At 40.2% G+C, this 19,688-nt stretch overlaps 1 protein-coding gene across 1 annotated transcript in view; it reads left to right on the forward strand.

Moving 5' to 3' along the window:
• GLI3 (GLI family zinc finger 3) overlaps window positions 1-19,688 on the forward strand; it is a 188,104-nt gene that overhangs the window by 106,643 nt on the left and 61,773 nt on the right. Inside the window, exons 4-5 of the mRNA XM_058806018.1 lie at window positions 13,946-14,151; window positions 19,026-19,172. Coding sequence (XP_058662001.1) covers window positions 13,946-14,151; window positions 19,026-19,172 — 353 coding nt within the window. The remainder of the gene's footprint in view (window positions 1-13,945; window positions 14,152-19,025; window positions 19,173-19,688) is intronic.

Here is a 19,688-nt window from a genome sequence, read left to right on the forward strand (position 1 = left end):
GCAATGTTTACATTGAAGCTGGGCCCCATGAAGTTGCCCCTGAAAAGCAGGTGGTTTATCCCTTCTAGCACCAAATGTGTAGGTCTGAATTTACAATAGATTATGACTGTATTTATGGTCAGCTTTATGGGTGCAATAGCAATTTTCTGGAGGCTCTGCAGAGGTTAGACACAGAGGCAAACATCCTACAGCCCATGAGTCAGGAGTACAAAGTTCCTGAAGGAATTAACTAACCTATCATCTTCTTGAAAGCATTATTTATGAGGTGTTGTGACCATTGATGTTAAGGATCAACAGAAAATTAGGGAGTATTTCACATAAGGGAGAATTTCTAAACATATCAGATTTAAGCGGCTATCTCTGTAAAGATACACATCTTTCAGTCCTGTATCTCCTGTTGAAATTCAGCCTAGATTTATCATGCCTTTTCCACTGGCCCGTGGAAGAAAAAAAAGATTGATAGTCTAGTCCAGTTTATAGAGGCCACCAACGCAAATAGCCCCATTTAACAACACTGTAGACAGATTTGGCAGAGAGATCAGTAGCTGAATGACCAGGGGCAATCAGGTGTTCTCTGCTTTACCCTGGAAGATCACTATCAGTGTATATCATCAAGACAGTACCAAGAAAGCTTGTGTAGCCTGCCTCTGTCTTCCTTTGCCTTGCTTGTTCCTTGGACATCAGGCTTCCATCCTGACTCCTTTTCTGGGAGCTGTGTTTCTACCCCTGTGATGAGATTGAATTGCAGAGATGCTGAGAGAGCAAATGTGTAGCTTGTGCAGGTGTGTTCCAAGCTGGCCAGGTTGTTCCCCTTAGGGTTTTCATTTACACACCCAGCTACCTACTCTGTTTAGAGAACTAAAAATGATTCCAGCATAAAATGCATTTACCTTGAAGATTTCAAAATTGAATTTACTACTTTTAAAAAAAAAATATGCAGCCAGAATATTAATTTCTTTTATGATTGTTGTTCAAAGTTACAGCATTGCCTGGGAAATGCTTTTAACTCCAGGTTTTCACACAAATAGAACAAGAATAGCAGTGTGAGGAATTTCTCTCTTGATTCTTTTGATGGCTGTAGTTTTCCAGCCATTATATATTTACCATTTGTTAGGACTAACTTGTACTGTGGACTGTGTAGCAGCAAAATGTCTTTTAGTGCTTGCAAGATCAAAAAGGTGGCCTGACAGAGACAAGACTTCTCAGCCTGGCATGAGAATTGAGTGTTTTCGTGATCTCTGGTTGCACTTCAGCCAGCTCCCATACCTGGACCTTTGTTACTGGCAGGGAAATACAAGAAGGGGGCTGTTAGCAGAATATCTTTCTTTCCCTCTTTTGCCTTAGCAGAATTCACCTTTGATATAAGTGGTGCTTCATATACCTGTGAATCCTACTGCTCTCCTGATTGTTGGTGCTGATGTGTGACTTGCACACCTGCTGTTGGAGGTGGTGTTTGGAGGATGGGAGAAGCTTGAAGTTGTGCTTTCATAAGGTCACCCCTTGACTCCAGCCCTGGGTGCAGCATAAATATGTACTGTACAGCTGATATTGTCACTCAGGTGCACTCTCAAAATGGCTTTTCTTTCCCACATCATGTATTTGTCTAGGGGAAAGGGGGGGAAGATGCGTATCAGAAAATAATCTGTGCGTTTTATATAGAAATGTATATATGTAGAATTTTATTCAGGAGTTTCTGTAGATTTCTATAATCTTTTTTTTTTTTTTTTTTCTTGCTGCATGTAGTTTTAGATGAGAAATTCTAGCTGATACTCTATTCAGTAACAGTCACTAATCCCTGTGAATATCAATTTTGGGCTGTCTGTTGATGATAGTACAGAGGTTTCAAGCAAATCCAACCGTACCTCAACAGAAATGATTAATGCTGAACCTTCATATCACTGTTTTGTCAGGACTGTAGTTCTATAAAGTTAGAATTTTAGTCAAATGTTCCCTTCACAACCAAATATGCATAGCAAGTGCAATAGGAAAAATATTCAGTTCCTGAATTTCTCTTTTGTTATTGCTGACTTGGTTTTGTTTTAAACAGTGAAGTTATTATTTTATTATATAAAAAAAATTAAGAAAATATTTTTTCTTCCCCAAATTGCAGTTTTGTAATATTGTGAACATATCTTACAGTAGGCATTGGAAATGAAAGGATTTGTTTTGGTTTGGTTTTGAATTTGGGGAAAGAGTGTTTCTTAGCATCACAGCACCAATGTTGAGGACAGTGTTCGCTTGAGGTGATGTGAGAAACTTTCAGGCGCTTTATCAAAAGAAGGAACACCTGCCTTAATGAGAGGAAGGAGTCAAGGGAAGAAGAGAAGCTAAAATTGTCTGTAACAGTAGTGAGCATAGCGTTCTTGAGTTTGAGGTATGGAGGGTTTAGACAAATCATAAGTGAATGAATGAGATGAGGAGAAAGGCTCCAAAGTACTAAAAGTGATAAAAGCTTCATTCTCTAAAAATAAAAACCCACTAAATTATGAGCGCAATAACATATTAATTAAAAATACTGTTTTTCAAGAGAACAAAGTGTTTGTGAGATTCATATATCAGTTAATTTCAAAATTTAATTTTACTGTCATGGGTCATACTCATCATGAGAAAAACTTCCCATGAATCGCGCTTGAGTTTTTTTGAGATTTAGGACAAGCCTCAAGCTCTTCCTTCTGGTCAGATAATCCCTCTGGTGGATGCAGTAATCTGGTCCTCATGCTGTGGGAGTGGATCCTAATTAGCAATGCTATTTTTTCACAGAGAGTATTGCTGCACACAGGCAGGAGCACCATCTGCATGCAGAGTGCATCCTCTTCTCATCTGTGAATGGTAGAGAGAGAAATGAGGAGTAATTGTAGAAATCATTTTAACTCTCTTAGCTTTGTACCATTTTGCTATTTTTCTTCTTCTCCCAGTCATGCATGCATGTATGTATGTACTTTCTCTGTCCTGCCAAGGTTATCTTTAAAGATCTACAGGCATTTTCTGAGTGTTTTTGAACCAGTTCACTATTTACCGGTATATTGCTTTTATAGAGGTCGTCTTTGATGACTTTTTTGTCATACGCACCCACTGAAGTTTCAGTGTACTCAAGCATTAGAAAAGCCACTATTTGAGTGTCTTTGTTTTCTTTGTTGAGCTGTTTATTTTGCTTTCTTCCCACACAGTTCCCTGGCCTCGCTCTGACAACTGCTTTTCTGCATGAATTACATTCCTCGGGGCCGCAAGTCTCCTAATTCTTCCAGTCGATTTGATTCCTGCCTGTGTGATTAGTCCTCCGCTCCAACACAGTTGGTCTTTGCCAAGCAGGCTGCTTGCTAAGTGCCTTTAACATGAAGACCTAACTACATTTTTTAACCTCATTAGTGTGTAGGGCACTGCTTCATTCTGGCTTAATAACATGGCCACTATTGAATCATCACTTGCTCTAAAACGGGTTACAAAAAGGTTACCTAAGTTGTCTGTTTTTCTTTTTGTATGACTGTGCTTTTGGTGGGTAAGTTTCTTTCAGCTCATGTCCATTATTTAGCATATAAGTTGCTTTTTAGGAAGGAGATTCTACTGAGGTAGATTTATGATGTTAAGAAATTTTATGTTTGTATGTTCAAAAAGAAACTTAGCACCTATTTGGAAATAGCAAAACTAAATTATAAAACCAGTAAGAAAATGTGGGTTTGGAAGAAAATGGGAAGAAGGCTTGGGGGAGAAATTTCCTACTTGTTTCAGCTTTAGAATTATAAAGACTTCATCCTCACCAGTTCAAACACAGGCTTTTTACTATAATGCTGGATTTACAGCAATGCAGCCACAATCTGCATGGCTTCACTTTGTCTTGTGGGTTCAATTTTTAGCTGAATGTATTGCCACTAAAATTTATTTCAGTTGCAGTTGTGTATAAACTTGAAAGGAAAAGACATTCCTGGGCTTCCAGTGTTGTAAAGGCAGCAGAAAAGTTTCCTAAGAAGATGGTTTCACCGGGGAGCTGGGGGAAGAAAGGAGGCAGTGGGTCACATGCCACTTGTGATGGTGCATTTGTGCAGTTGCATAGCACAGCCACTCAGAGGGTGAGACTTCATGATTAATGGTGTTTATTCTTGACAGAAGCCTCCTTTATTTATCTGCAATACAGTTTAGTGATTTTATCAGTCACCTGAATGAAAAATATTCAGTCATACCAATATTGCAGTGTAAATTGAGTAGAGTCACTTTTTATTATATCTTTCAGCCTTATCATCTGCACAGTAATTTTCTAGCAGGGGTTTGATATAGAATGGCTGGATTTAGCTGTACTTGACACAAAGCCTCTTCAATTTCCTCTAAAAGTTCAGGCTACTCTTAGAAATGTGTATAAATATATATATATTAAAAAATATATAACTCTCTTATCCAAGCAATTTCAGTATTTGAAAGAATAAAGATAAAATGCGCAAACCTGGATGTAAGAAATGTTGTTCATATGAAAACATCTAATAGCTCTGAAGGCAGTGGTGAAATGCTCTTTAGTGTTTAAGCTTGTGGCTCAGTGCAGTTCTTTTTGCGTGGCTACGTAGTCTGACTTTCTTCTAATCAATCATCATCCAACTCCAATCAGCATACAGGCAGAGCCTATCGTTCATCCTGGCTGTAATTTCAGAGTTGAGGACTATAATGGCCACATACAGCACATTAGTCACTGCGATAACAGCTAGTGGCACTCCTGACGAAGGGGGAGGATGGGGAAGAAGGGGAATAAAATTCTTCTCATTCTCACAGTGCATTAGTGAAATAGGAGCAAATGTTAAACAAATGTTTATTCAATTAGCTGACTTAACAGCATTAAGTGTGAGAAAGCTTCTGACACTCCTTTGACCCACTTTTTCTGAGAGAGGAGAGGAGCGGCAAGGGAGGCAAGAAAGGGGTACATTAATGCAGCCCAGATTTATATATGTCTACATACTGATATTATGGTGTCTCTGGTTAAAGACTGGAAGGGATGTCAGGCTCTGCCTGTAGCCTAGAGGAAGCTAAAATTTGAATAGCAAATGGGACCACCTCTAGAGCATCAGAGGAGAATTGCAGAGCAGAGAAGTTTGCTATAGGAATGCAGTTGGTAATTTCACTGCCCACTCTGTTATTACTAACAACAGATAATGAGTTGGCTGTACAGCTTTTAGATTTTCCTGCTGCACTTTGTAGTACAGCATAGTTTGAAAGAGAAATAGTGTGTGGAGGTCCATGGCAATCTTATTCAAATAACACTTTCTTGTCCTGTGCATCTATTTTATGTGCATGATGATGATTTCTGCATCAAATGCAACATTGCTTCATTATCCTCCATCTTTTAATGTACAAGTCAATACATTACATTTACACAATACATTACATTTACATTTACATCTATAAACTTGGAACCAGCTGAAGACAGGAGAGGAAAAATTTACCAGCACTGGGGTTGGGCTGTCCTGTGAAAGTATAAAGTCTTACTTTATTTATGGTTCAGTGCAAGCTCAGCAAAGGAAGGCAGTGCCTGGATAAGGCTCTAGCAGAAGCAAGAGATGGAAATCACATGTTAGCATTACTTTTATTTACTGTTTACATTACTGCAGTGTCCAACAGCTCTGTGCAGGATGGGAGCTCTGCTGAGTGTTGTGCAAATAGAAGGAGCTCTGCCAGGAAGAGCTAGCAGTCTTTGGCAAAGGAACTCTGGTGAGTCAGCTCTGATGGCCTCAGGGTTTACCAGCCGCAGCTGTTTCTTCACCCTGGGGATTATCCCTTCTCCCCAGCAGGGTGGTGTGCCTTTGCCCCATTTACAGTCTCACAGCTTTGCTCTGGCCTCCTGAAACTGGGCAATGAAGTGGCCAGAGGCAGAAATGTTCTGCCTGGGAGGGGCACCAAGCTGGGTACTTGGAGGCTTACACAGCTGCCACAAAATTTGCCAGAAAACCTCTGGTAGAAGCCTAAAATGGGCAAGTGGCATTTGCAGGGAGTAGTTATTGCTGGTTACTTTTCTCTATGTTTGCCTTCTTTGTACTAGCAAAGAATTGCCAGGTAAATGCATAAAGTCCTCTCCCAGTCACTGATTTCTTGCAGCATCCTGAGAAGGACTTGGAGAAAGGAGAGGAAAGCTGGGATGCTCTGTACTGCAAAGGCCAAGTGGACAGTGTTTCAGAGCAGTGCAGCAGACAGTTCCCAGAGCAGTGACAACAGGAGGCAGCAACAGTGGTGGGTGGATGGAAGAAGAAAAGGAGAGGCAGGTGCGTGTGAGGAAGAGAACAAGAAGACTGGACTTGAGAAGTACTGGGAGCCCAGTAGATAGTTTTATTTTCATTTTTCATGATGAAGGAAATTAAACAGTCTAAACTGTCAGCATACACATTTAAGTAATGCATGTCAAGACTCCCAAGTCAAGACTGTATCATCTGAAGCAGCAGTTGCTTGCTGTAGTCACTGCAGGTGTTACTGTGGACTGAAGGTCACCAGTGTTACAGCTGACCTTATGTAAACAGCTTTGTGTTAAATAACAGAATGAATATTCATTGCTTTTCATGACATAAACTATTCTTGAGGAAATCCACAAGCTGATAGTTGGGTTATTTATGAAGTCTTGTAAGTAGCAGTATATATAAAAAACCTGGGTCTATGTTCAGGCAGTCCATCAGTTGAAAAATAGGAATACAGTCACTGACTAAGGATTTAGTGCTTGATTAATGTAGTCAATTTTTAACTGTAACTACATAATGTTAACACTTCCCAAAGAAGGAAAGGGGAACCAGAGTAATATTCTTTTGCTGTCGGTCAATGCCTAATTGTCGTGCAGATTTCCTGAACCATGAACCTCTCTTGTGCAGTCATTTTTTTTTTTTTTTTTTTTGCAATGATGCCTTTTAACTTTTTGTGGGAGAAACTTTTTATTCTAACCCCATGTGAGATTATTTGTATATTTTAGGAATTTACATACCAGAACTGCACATATTTTGTAAGGCATTGTCCTTGCCTCAGTGAGGAAATATTTGTAACATGGGATCTCTTGATGTGACCTTCCCACTGAACTGATACTGAACATTTTTCAAGTGCTTTACTACAGTTTTAAAGATGGGGAAGGAGTGGATCAGGATGACAACAAACTTGTACAAGGTGGACAACAGATAAATAATGGAAACCAAACCAGAGCCTGTCTACCTTAAACCTGATCTACCTTCTATGTGGACTATGTAGGCATGAACCCACTCATGATTTATTTGTACATGTATCTACTGAATGAAAGTTTGCTACCAAATCAGATTCTGTGACCTACTTCCCTATACTGACTACAGTTCCACTGTGAAATTTGGAGGAAAAGTGAGTAAATATTCACTTGGTGTTGAAACATGGAAAATTATACAGGAAATCAAGAGTGTTTTTTGTTTTAGGACTTTAAAAACATGCTCATGTTCTCCTTTTTGTTCATTTCCACCATTCAAAAAATATAGCTAACAGTGCTTCGTCTTTTGCAGCACTTGAGCTGTTTTATATGAAATGTGCTCTGACATTTCCATATATTCAAATAATTCTTAAAATGTTCATAATTACTTGCTTAGTTTTCCTAAGTCCAAGAATGTGATAATAGCAGCTTTGAGGCAGTGAGTGATTCTAGGGGAATGGAGTGCCTGTTTGAAGCTGGAATTTCTTAAAAAAAAATTAAGTATTAAAAATTATATTATTGATTTCCCATAGTATGTGTCTGTAGGTTTGATTGTTTACCAATTCAATGAGAAGTGAAAAAAGAACTGTGGGTTGCATTTGAAAAATGCTCAGTGCTGGCCTCGATCTCCTTACATTGAAATCTCAGAGCTCAACTTTATTAACACAAAAACCTTTTATTAGTCAGTTGTTGGCTGCTGGTGCTGAAGGGTCAGTCTGTACAAGCAACTATGGTATTAAATAAACAATAGAAATTTAACATGGGAGATATTACCTAAGGAATTGAGCCACATGCTTTAGAATAGGAGTCACCACATACCAAGAAAGTCCTTGTTTGTTCATCTTCCAGGTTCTGCTAGAAATAAGTGTTAATGTTTTGTGGGCAGACATCAGATGATTATTGCAGGAAAAAAAAAAAAAAAAGAAAAGGAAAAGATAAAAGAAAAGTATCATAGGCAGTTTAATGAGTTTAATATTTTTCAATTCTCCAGGCAGGACTGAATTGAACAGGTATCAGAGAAACAGTGTGGATATCATTGGTATGAGAGTTATGCCATCAATGCTTGCTCCAGCATTGAATAACGTACTGTTAAATGATTAAATATCGAGGTTTGAACTTTGACACGTTCATAATATAACAAGATGGATGAAAAGGCAATAATAAATTAGGTTATGTTACAATATTTCATCCCACTTCGTTGACAAGCTTTGTTCTGTGAGATAGATTATTGTTCCATCTGTAACCTCAGCTCAGTGTCATATTTACAATGTTATAGTTAAGGATCACTTGCTGTTTTCAATATAAATGTATTTTTCAACAGATTCATAAAAGAGCCATTTAAAATTTTATCAGGACAAAACTTGGCATTAAGATTTCCAGTCCTGGAGTTATAGTTTCCTTTAAAATCCGAAAGAGCTTAAATCACTTTCTTTTTTTTTTTTTTTTTTTTTTTTTTTTTTTTTTTTTCAGATAGGTTGTGCTTAGAAGAGGTTTATGTCCAAGCACAGCTTAAAGTTGTTTGGAAACCATTTATGGCAGATCTCTAACACCAAACCAACCTCAAAAATAGTAGTCCAGCTTTTCCTGTGGCACAGACCTTTGTGGCTGTTCTGAGTGGCTTTACATGTGCTTCCAGAAAAAATTGCTATTGAAGAATGCCTGTGATGAGTGGGGGGTTGTACTATGCACTGTAATTTTCACACTTGCAAGAGATAGAAGAACAGGAACAATTTTCACTGTATAGATATTTTGGCATGTATTAAAGCAGTTCAAACACTGCAAAGCAAGTAAGTACCCTGAGGCCACTAATTGGCAGTAATTGTCTTGAGTGGCCTCACTGGAGACCTCTTCCAGCACCTCATGCATCCAGGAATTCCTTTTTAGCTGAGCTGCCTGACCTGTGTTGAGAGCAGTGCCAGTTTGTGGTCCTGCTCCTGGCTGAGCTCAGGGTCTGCACTGCAGGGAGCTGTTCTGGATAGAGCCCTCAGAACCATGGTGTAACTTGTCTCCTGACCTGTCTTTGTCCCTGTCTCCTGCTCCTGACTGGCCCAACCCAGACCTGGTTTGTCACTTTGCCTTGTCTCAGGCTCGTGATTGACTCTGGTCACTCAGCTCTGGTGGCATGGAATGGGTGGCTCCTGGCTTGCCTTTTCTTAGGTTGCAGCTGGACTTTGCTGCCCCCCAGCACCCTGAACTGGGTCTCTTTTCTTTCCATCCCCCCTCCTCAATTCCTAACTCAGTTACATGCATGAATCCACATAAGATAGTTTCATGGACTTTGGGATCATCCTCTAATCCCATTAGTTGAGCATTGAGAGGGTGGTTGAAAGGACCCACAGTCAGCAAGCTCTGTGCTGGCTTACCTCCCAGGGACTTTCACCTCTAGTCATAGCCACACAGCAACATTTCACCTCGAGTTAGCTGTTCTGTGAGTACCAATGAAAGGGATAGGATTTGAGTTTGGGCAATCCAGTCTTCCTCTTTGTAAAACTGACAAATGCTTAAGTACAGAAAACAGACTGAAGTATGTAATAGGAGTCTCTGTATCTCAGATTTTTCTGCTGGTGGAAGGAATGTGTGATCCTTTCAAGATAATACTAGGTAATGATCTTTGCATGCAGATAATTTTGAAATATGTATAACTTGCTCATGCTTGCCTCATCAGCTCTCAGATTCCCATGATCTTCCTTCACCAGTTAAAGAAGGGCTGTATGGGCTGAAAAAGGAATTGCATTTGATTCAGTTTTTGTGGTGGTTAAAATCTAAACCTACTGCTAAGTCAGTGTTCTTGTACAGAGTTCATCTATTTAAACTGTAAGCAACAAAACAAAATGACACTGTTTTCATGAGTAATAACTGAAATCCTACAGATAGCTCACCTGTGGTTCAGCAGTGGTCAGAAAAAAACCCAATTTTTTTTAAAAAGCAGCTTCACACACACTGTGATTTGCCCTACAGCCGATGCAGTTCACAGCTGCTGAGCTGGTGTAACTATGTAAGTTTTTAAGAGTGTGCAGACACCTCTGCAACATTCATCAAGGAAGTGTCATGACTAATAGGCAAAAATACACCTGTTTGTCCTTACACTGATCTCCCTGCCTCGGCATGTGTGTGCCATTCACGAGCTGAGCAGTTGAGATTCCCCAGAGCATCGGACCTGGGACACGAAGAAACTGGGTGTGGGTGGGGAGTGGGAAGTCCTGTGTTACATATGGAAGCTGTGTGGCACTCATGATATTTCAGCACCTTTGCAGTGAACAGGAAGGCCTTCTAGACAGGAAGGGGGAGATGCCTTCACAGCTAGCCCTGTTCTCTGTTTCTTCTCATTTACCTCAGCGTTGTAGATATAATCAAGGTTACCGAGAAAATAATAAAATCATCCTAATGTGCCAGGATAAAAATTAGTGGTGAAACACAGCCACAGGATCTTTTTTACCTGCACACCTGGGGACCTTCAACTAGGTCTTGAAAGTGTGATCAGCTTTGTATGAAATTTGAATTGCATTTGCAGGGTCTCTAGAAGTAGACACATAGATCCTGATTCAGAAAATAGTATACATCTGCTTTGCTCCCTCCCTTAAGTGGTCTGAATATGTTGTATAACAGAAGAACCCCTGCACTGGAGAAAATGGAGGGCAAGTTCTGCTTTCCCATGGTTTACAGGCGAGGCATAAATTGTCAAGCAGTATCACTGAAAATCTCCTTGCCTCTTCTCATGCTGAAGCCTCATTGCATCCCATGAAGTAGCCTCAGACCCAAGACAGAACGCCGCTCAACAGGATGCATGGCTAGGTTGCAGGATGCTGTGCTGAAGGGTCCTGAGTTTGAAGGAGAGTCCCAGCTTCTTTCCCTGCTCATGACAGTGTGGACTAGATGACCTGTAAAGGTACCTTCCAATCCAAACCGTTCTATTATTCTCTACATGTGAAATAAAAATCATGGTGGATGGACTGCCAGCCACATCTGGAGATTTGATTTGTTTGTCACTGAATGAGAATCTGCAGAGCTACTCCTGGGCTGTATGGGCTGTACTTTTTGCTGCTTACAGGACGGAGGTTATTCCAACAATGAGGTTGCAAAGCAGCAGTAAGGGTGTTTGGCAGCACCCTTTCTAAAAGCTGCATTTTAGTTTGAAGGATGGAGTTAATACTTGTGGAAGATGTTCACAGTGAAATTTAATCACAGAGGGAAAGGAAGGATATGTGGTGTTTTTTAGAATAAATCAGGATGACTCAAATTGTAGGTCTGAGAGCAGATGAAGAAGGCATGAGGGAAAATGGGTCTGTAGGGAAAGGGGAGTCTGGGAGCACAGAGGAGGGAGAGAAGTCCAGTCTGAAAGTGAGCACAGAAGTTAGCAGCATGTTAAAATCAGATGCTTGAGAGAAATTAGGTAACATCAGAGTCCAGAGCTGGGAATTCTTTGTGGAATCTGATGACTCCTTATTTCTGCCTGAGATAATACTGTTTATATGCCTGCTGTTGATTGATGTTACCCAGGTTAGTGTCCTTTCCCTAGCATCCTAGGAAAACTGAGGAGCTTAGAAGAGGAGAGAAAGAGGCAGGGCTGAGGAGGAGAAGAGCAGCTGAGTCCTGGTGTCCTTGAATGGCTCTTGCAGGATCTGGAGGCAGAAGCTGACAGCCTGGCTCTTAATCTTGCTCCTGCGGCAGCATCTGGCTGTTGGCCAGCTGGAGAGTGAATCACTGAGGCCGATACAGACTTTCAGCCTTCTTGCATAAGCATTTAAAGAGTTTTCTGTTCAATATGCACCAGATAAGGCCAGGGTCCCAGCCTGTCTGCATGCTCTTCGTATTTCTAAATATGAGTTGGGATCACATTTAAAAAGAATTTCTCATAAAATGACATCCAGACTTAGTTTCTTTGTTACTCTTGTATTAAATTTGCTGTATTTCTATATTTTCCTCACTGCCAGGATAGGAAATTCACTCTGTAATGTGATACCCAGCTGTAGTACTTTTCCTTCCTACATCACCATGATTTTTGAAGCTCTTGCCAACCAATCTTGGCCTCATAGGGAATGAGGAGACAACGAATATTTCACATCTGGTGTGGTTTCATAGTACCAAGGTAAAAGATGCACTTCCACTGTAAAACAAAAAGTTCTCTGAGGAAAGGAGATGTCTGGTTTGCACAGTGGTGGAAAGTAGCTTCTGGTTTCAGGTTCTCAGTGCATTTCAAATATGCTGAAAGCATGATTAGCGAGTGGTTTGGCTTTATGTGGGTCTTTTGCTCAGGTGCCAGAGCACTGTTGGTACCTGCTGCTAGCACAAAATGCAGCTCCCTAACAAACTTTGGAGCTAGGAGGTATTTTCATACAGGAAGGCTAAACGGACTTACCTTGCAGAAAGCTGTTGGAGGGCAAGAAACACAAAAAAGGTCAGATAGGAAAGGGAAAAGAGGGAGAAAAACACATCAGGAGAAATCTTCATTCCTCAGATTTTACAAGCCCTTATGGATTTAGTGGCAGGGAAGCTGGTGTCATGTTAGGAATTCATTACTTTGATCACTGTCCCACTCATATGCTTGCATTTCCAAGCTGATGGCAGGGCAGAATTGCCTCCTATGTAAGATTACGTTCTGTTGGCCTTTTAGGTGATGACAACTACCTCCATTGATCATGATATGTGTATGTTAAAGGCAAAAAAATACATTTCTTGTTTGATTACTCTTTGTAAGCCAACAGCATCAAAGGAACAGGCTGCCCTCACTGCTCTCACAGCTGCTGCCTGTGTCTGTGCTGTATATATGCTAAATTAATTGGAAAAACAGGGACAAAAAGGCATTTAGTTCGGGTCAGCCAGTTGGACTACAGCAAATGCATGACAGGCTTAATCATTGTCTTTTGCCAAAGAGCAGGTTGGCAAGGGCAGGCACTCCAGCCCCTTGTGATGAAATTTGAACTTTTTCCAGTGCCTTTGGAGATGGGATGCTGTGAGAGAAAAGTCTCCAAGCAGAGCCCAGACACTGTCCTATCGACAGGGTGGGATGATGGGGAGGTTATGGCGGGTTATTTGTCTTCTGTCAGCTTTAAGCCTTGGTTCGTCGCACATAGCATGAGAGGGCACCAAGCTTTCCCTTCACAAAAATGATGCAGTTAATTAATGGGGTCTTGATAAAAAACATTGGTCACTGGGGCCATACTAAAAACACACATATGCAGCATTTTTTCTTACTCTGCCACCATGTTCTGTGCATTTTTCATGGGAAGGGGCAGCAACAACAAGAAAAAAATGCTCCAAAGAAGCCATCTGTTTTAATGGCTTGCAAAGTTTGGGACTCCTGAAGTGATTTCTGTATAAACATGCCATCTTGCACTTTAAGAAAGAGTAAACTGTCAAATGAAGGGCATGGTTGCAGGTGTGGCTCTCAAAGCTTCTTTTTCAATAGGCGCATGGTTTTGAAGCTGTAAATGATTCTGAATCTCAGTATGTATGTCATATTGCAGTAAGAATTACTGTGTAATACAGTGTGCATATTTTGCACTAATTGAAATTATTTTCTCCTTAACTCCTTGGGGAAAGGTATTGAGGTGTGTAAAGATTAAACCAAATATAAAGTCATGGTAAAATTGGTCAGAAAAATGTTGCTAATAATGGGGACAGAGAAGAATTAATTTCCCAACCTTTTTCTTTCCAGGCAGTTGACTTCAGTACATGTGCAACCCAGTTGTTATTCTTCAAGAAACAAGTGTTTTACCTTTATAGTATTTTTCTTTATTGTATAGATAACCTGGCTGGTTTTGTTTTTCTTCCTTTTGTTTCTTCCAGGCCTTCTGCCTTATCTAGTAGCCCAACATACTCAGAGCTTCCATTCCTTAGAATTTCCCCGCACCGAAATCCTGCTGCAACATCAGAGTCTCCCTTCAGCACCCCTCACCCATACATTAACCCCTACATGGACTACATCAGGTCCCTGCACAGCAGCCCATCCCTCTCCATGATCTCGGCAGCCCGCGGACTCAGCCCAACAGACGGTGGGTTCAGACAGGCTTCCTGTTTTCTGTCATTGTAGCAACTTAAGTTATATTAATCTTGTCAACATTTTTCCCCCTTGTTCAAAGCAGCTTCACCAGGTTTGTCAGACATATTCATTATGTCATAAATGTTTCAATACTTCATCAGCCGATGATGGCTCATTTGTACATCTCACAAATGTTGAAACTTCAGGGAGAAGAAAAAAAAAAAAAGCTGCCTCATTCAAAATTTATGCTGGAAGGGTGGTGTATGTCTTGTGATATCTTTTGTTTGTGGGGCTGACATGGGGTGTAATTCTGATCTCCAAAAAATCCATTGTACCTGCACTGAATTGAGTCAGATTCTTTATGATTGTGTGTCAGCATATAACCATGGAGTTCTTCAGGCACAAAAGACTTGTTAATTAAAATAGTATTTTTCGATCATATAAAAAAGCATGCACTGACTAGTTACATTTAGTCAATAGTTCTGTTAAAGTTTTGTAGAATTACTTCAGTTTATCCTAGCCAATGATATGGACAAATGAAATGATGCTTATGTAGAAGTGGCTGATGATCAAGATTGTCCCTTTTAATCTAAATGGTGGACAGTATTCTTGAAATTCAGTGCTTTAGATCTTGGTATAACCATGGCTTTTACTTTTCAGACTACTTGGGCTGAAGTGAACTCCTCTGATCACTCTTGTCATTATTCTAGCACATGTCCTATTCATTTGAGTGGGAATTTTGCCAAAGTGAGCCATCAACAGAGTTGCAAAAAAAAGCTGTCTTGTTATAGTAGGTTTTTCAATAGTGGGTAAGCATAAGCAGTTTGACATTTCAAAATTGTAGCATTTACTGAAGAGCACTAAATTTAACATACTCAGAATCAACAATATAGAGAAGCGTAATTAAACTGGTACTTTAACTATGGGAAAGATCTTCCCAGTGAATTCAGAAACTTACCAGCGTTAAACTGCCTTTAGCTGAATTTGAAAAATGAGCAGTGCACCCTATCCAAACGGATAACTAATTAATCCTCGTTTATAAGAATATATACCTTAATCCATTAGTTATGGGCACATATTCTTATGAGAATAAATTTTAATGACCTATTGTCAATCAAGGTATATGGCGTGCACATAGGGCTTTCTTAGCAGCACTTTGGATGTTGCATGAATTCTTCCTGATTCTACCCTTTTCGTTTTAGCAGAAGTATTTAAAAAAAAAAAACCAAAACAGTTTTAAGGAAAAAAATTGAATTGTCAGAAAGGCAAGTTTTAACTTCAGGATCTTTGGAGCTTTAGATACAGGACAACAATGACAGAGCTATCAAGTAATGGCATATATTGCGAAAACGCTTGTAGTGTACATCTGGGCTTTTTCACAGGAGCTAATGTGCAGAATACCTTGCTATCTTCAATACTCTTCAGGTCCCGTTCCTGCAGCATTTCATTTATGCTTAAGCTATGTTCTAGTGGCACATAAAGGAAGTTGTGAATGACCTATCACCACCTATGACATTAAGCTGTATACAGTCTTGGTCTCAGGTGTACCACACTGGATTCACTTGCAAAAATGAAGGCACATGGTGTTCTCTCAGCCAGCACCCAACTGATGCTCCAGAAACACCCAGAGATGTCACAGGGTAGAATTTGGTTTCAGATTCTGGCACCTAAATGTAGATGTGTACAGTATAGAAATGTGTAATCTTTCTGGTTGTTCTGCCATTGTAGTCCAGTGAGTTGTAGGTAGTGAAGCCCCAAGGAACTATTCAGTTCCCCAGCAAATGGACACTTGGCATGTTAGCAGCTGAGTCTGGAGCTCTGTCATAATTATGATGGTGCTAGGGTTCATCTGTCTGCAGTTGCAGGTGTTTGGTGTCAGTTCAGGTCTGTGAAATACCCTGCCCCATCTCCACCTCAGAAAGACAGATTTCTCCCACCAGCCTATGTAGCTTGGATTCCCAGCCTTTCAGAGACACTCAGGTGGGGACAGTACAGCTGAGTACACTCTCTCTTAATGCTCATCCCCTGAGTTTTGATTGCTGACTGTATACACAGCCTTAATCTGTCATAAGTACATGCTAAATTGACTAGCTTAAGCATCTCTCTTCAGGTTTTAAACAAATACATGTTACTAAACTTCCTGTAGGCTCACAGCTCATCTTTGATCAGTTGCCACAGCCCTGGTGTTGGCAGCATCCAATGAAAATACAGTAACTTGATTGAGGCATTAAAGATATCTCAATCAAACAGCATCCTGTTGTAAAGCTGCAGGTTTGTTCCCTGGAATCCACAGTCTGTTGTATGATCAATCAGGTATACAATAAAATGCCTTTTTTCGGATGTGAGTTCCTGGGATCAGAGAATCTAAATCATGGCTTGAGCACTTCTAGAATGCAAATGAAACCCTCCTGTGGTTTAAAGGGGTACATGCACATAATGTAGTGATAACATAAAGGACACCAAGGCTTAAGAGATATAGCATTTGAACTGTGAAACCTTGGAAGTTGTTATTGCTCTTCTGAAAGCCATAGTGAGATTTCTGTTGCTGCCTAATTGCTTTAGGACAGTTAGATAATTAGATCAATGTACTATTGGGCTCAGTCTGTCAGCTCACAGATCTGAGGATGGCCAGGAGCCAGAACAATCTGGAACGTACCTCTTGTCTCTTGTCCTTAGCCAGCAGATTTGGTGGGTCAGGGGTAGCTGAGGACTTCTCAGAGGATTTGGAGCAGGGGTAAGGATGGAGTTGGTCTGTGTAGAGGAAAGTGCTCAAATGGAGCTCAGCTGTGCCTACTGTGCGGGAGCAAATGCCTCCGCTTATAGAAAAACGGGAACAAAGCTGAAGCTACCCGGGAATAAACAGGAAAAAGGTCAGGCCTGCGAGTCTTCCCATTTACCCTTCATTTGCCCTTGATGCAATACATCATTCACTAGGCTAATTTTTTATGTTTGAGGGAAATGGTAAAGAATAATCTTTTAAGAGCACCAGAACATTTCTTGGCATATGGAACATTTAGTAATTATGTGTTCACTACGTTTTTTGCAGCAGTTAATTTTAAAGTTTGCAGCCAATGTTACTGTTAGTTAACCCAGACACTTATGTCAGAAAGCTCAGGAAGTATTTTCAGTCTGTCTGGAAATATACTATGGTTGCCTACTACTGTAAAACTTTAAAATCAGTGATTCAGTGTGAGTTACACATCTCTTAAAATTTGGTCTGAATAATTTCTTTACCTTTTCACAGAAAGTGGAAAGATTGTAATTAATTGTGAAATCGATTCGTAATTTGGAAAAAAATACCAACAACTTTTGTAATTTGGAAAAAAAAAACAACAACTTTTATTCTATTTCAGCTCATTTTTATGCCATGCCTAGATGTATGTTTGACATACATCTATTTTTCATCACCCTTTCTTATATGTTATATTTAACATTTTAACATCAAAAGCGCATTTTTTCATTTTATTTGATATTAATAAAGGCAGACTATACACTTCAGCAATCTGTTGCTGAATTAACTTTTCTCCAAATTCCAATGCCTTGTTTATGTTCAAAAGAACATTAAAAGTGTAAATCTTGATTCTTTGTTTATAAGGTTTGCATTTAGGATCTGATTTTTCTAATGAAAATATAAATTATCTTTAGCTTTGTGTAGGTAACAATATTCAGAGAATTTCAGCCCAACATTTTGTTTTCATTCAAGATTCAGCTGCTGAGATGAAAGAAAAATCCCATTGAATGATATGAAAGAGTATAAAAATAATCTGGTGTACCAGCTTGGGGTGCAGCCCATTAACCTAAAGAGCCCTAAATGTTTTAGGCCAGCTTGCATACCATCTTGTGGTGACCAGAGTGTAAGCTGTTTTGCAAGTGGGACAGGGAGAGACCAGAGAGAAGGGCTCTGGTTAACCTCAAGTTTCATGGCAGGTCAGGGTCAGGGTCAAGGAGAGGTAGTCCAGCTTATTTTATGGGTACATCTTACACAAGCTCATGAAATGACCCTCTACCTTCAGTAGCACCTGAAGCCTGCTGAGAGGAGATGATCTTAAAGTGATGTCAATTTTTTGTATTTGTCCAGGGTTTCCCATTAGTTGACAACCTGCTTGAAAATTGGAGGGGATCAGGAAACTTTCATGTTATTTTTAAATGAGAGACCAGCTAATACAAGTCATTATCAGAGGACTGCATCACAATAACCTCACTGATGGGATGTGGAGTCTAATCAGTCTGTGGTTTTGACCCTGCAAACAGGCTTGTGTGTCAAGTATATTTATACATGAACTTTGAAGGATGGGATGGTCACATTTATTGACTTCAGTCTGTCCTCCTAAAAAACTGACCCTGTGTTGTTCATGGACAGCTATTATTTGTCCTGGAATCATTCTTTCTCCCTGTTTGCTCCTAAGCATAGACACAGAGGGACATGGTAGGGAGAATCTTCTAGTCCTCTCAGTAGAGACTCCAGATACCTGAATGCTTATGGAAGTTCAGCTGCCCTGTTACCTTAGAGACAGATTCCTTTGAACCAGGGATGAGGTAAATGTGAATAAAATGCTAGGAAGGTTTTCCTGCTTTTTTATGTCACTAAATAAATCATACTAGTTTCCATTGCTGTCAGCCTGTCACTTTTTGAGTCACTTAATAATAAATACAAAAATATGAGATCACCAAGCTCATTAATATTTTAGGCCGTGCTGTTTTTTTGAATGGCGTCTTTACAGTACCATTGCTTGAAATATATTGACCAGTGGTGTCATAGTGCAGACAGTGCATTACATTAAAAAATAAACAAGCTGTTTTAATGGCCAGAGAAACCAGCAATGTGATAAAACTTTCCTTCTTGTTTATCTTACGTCATTAACGGTACTTTTATGTTGTTTTTTTTAGCTCCGCACGCTGGCGTCAGCCCAGCTGAATATTATCATCAGATGGCTCTGTTGGCAGGCCAGCGCAGCCCGTACGCAGACATCATTCCTTCAGCTGCCACTGCGGGAGCCGGGGCTCTGCATATGGAATATCTGCATGCCATGGACAGTGAGTGGTATTTTCTAGACATATAGACAGTCCTGCAAAGGGAGCCACGTGGGCTGTTTGTAGCCTGACCCAAAAGGCCTCCGTGCTGATAGAGAAGTGGGAGTCGACACAAGCCTCCTCATGAGGCTGGAGGGCCAGAGAATTGATTGCCAAAGGCACAAGGGTTATGTCAAGCCTAAAAGTAAACTTTGAAAGAAAGTAGGGAGAGGAGCAGGACTGCTCCTGAAAACAGGTTATAAATTTTATTTCTAGCAGGGCTTGAGTGCTTTTGAAAATGTCCTTTTCTATTTGCAATCAGTAAGTCACTTTCATAGTTGGGCTGAGTATTTCCCTGATGAGCTCTCTGTTAACAGAAGGTTTACATCTGTTTTTCTGTTAGGAGAGCATGCCCTGCACCTTTCAGAGAGTGCTAGCTGCACTTAAAAGTTGTGTATCACAGACCAATAGACCAGTGACCACTTGTAAAGTGAAGCAGTTTGCTGAATTCTTAAGGATCCCAACTTAGTTTTCCATAAC

The sequence above is a fragment of the Ammospiza caudacuta genome, chromosome 1, assembly GCF_027887145.1.
Source record: "Ammospiza caudacuta isolate bAmmCau1 chromosome 1, bAmmCau1.pri, whole genome shotgun sequence".
NCBI classification, from domain to species: Eukaryota; Metazoa; Chordata; class Aves; order Passeriformes; family Passerellidae; genus Ammospiza; species Ammospiza caudacuta.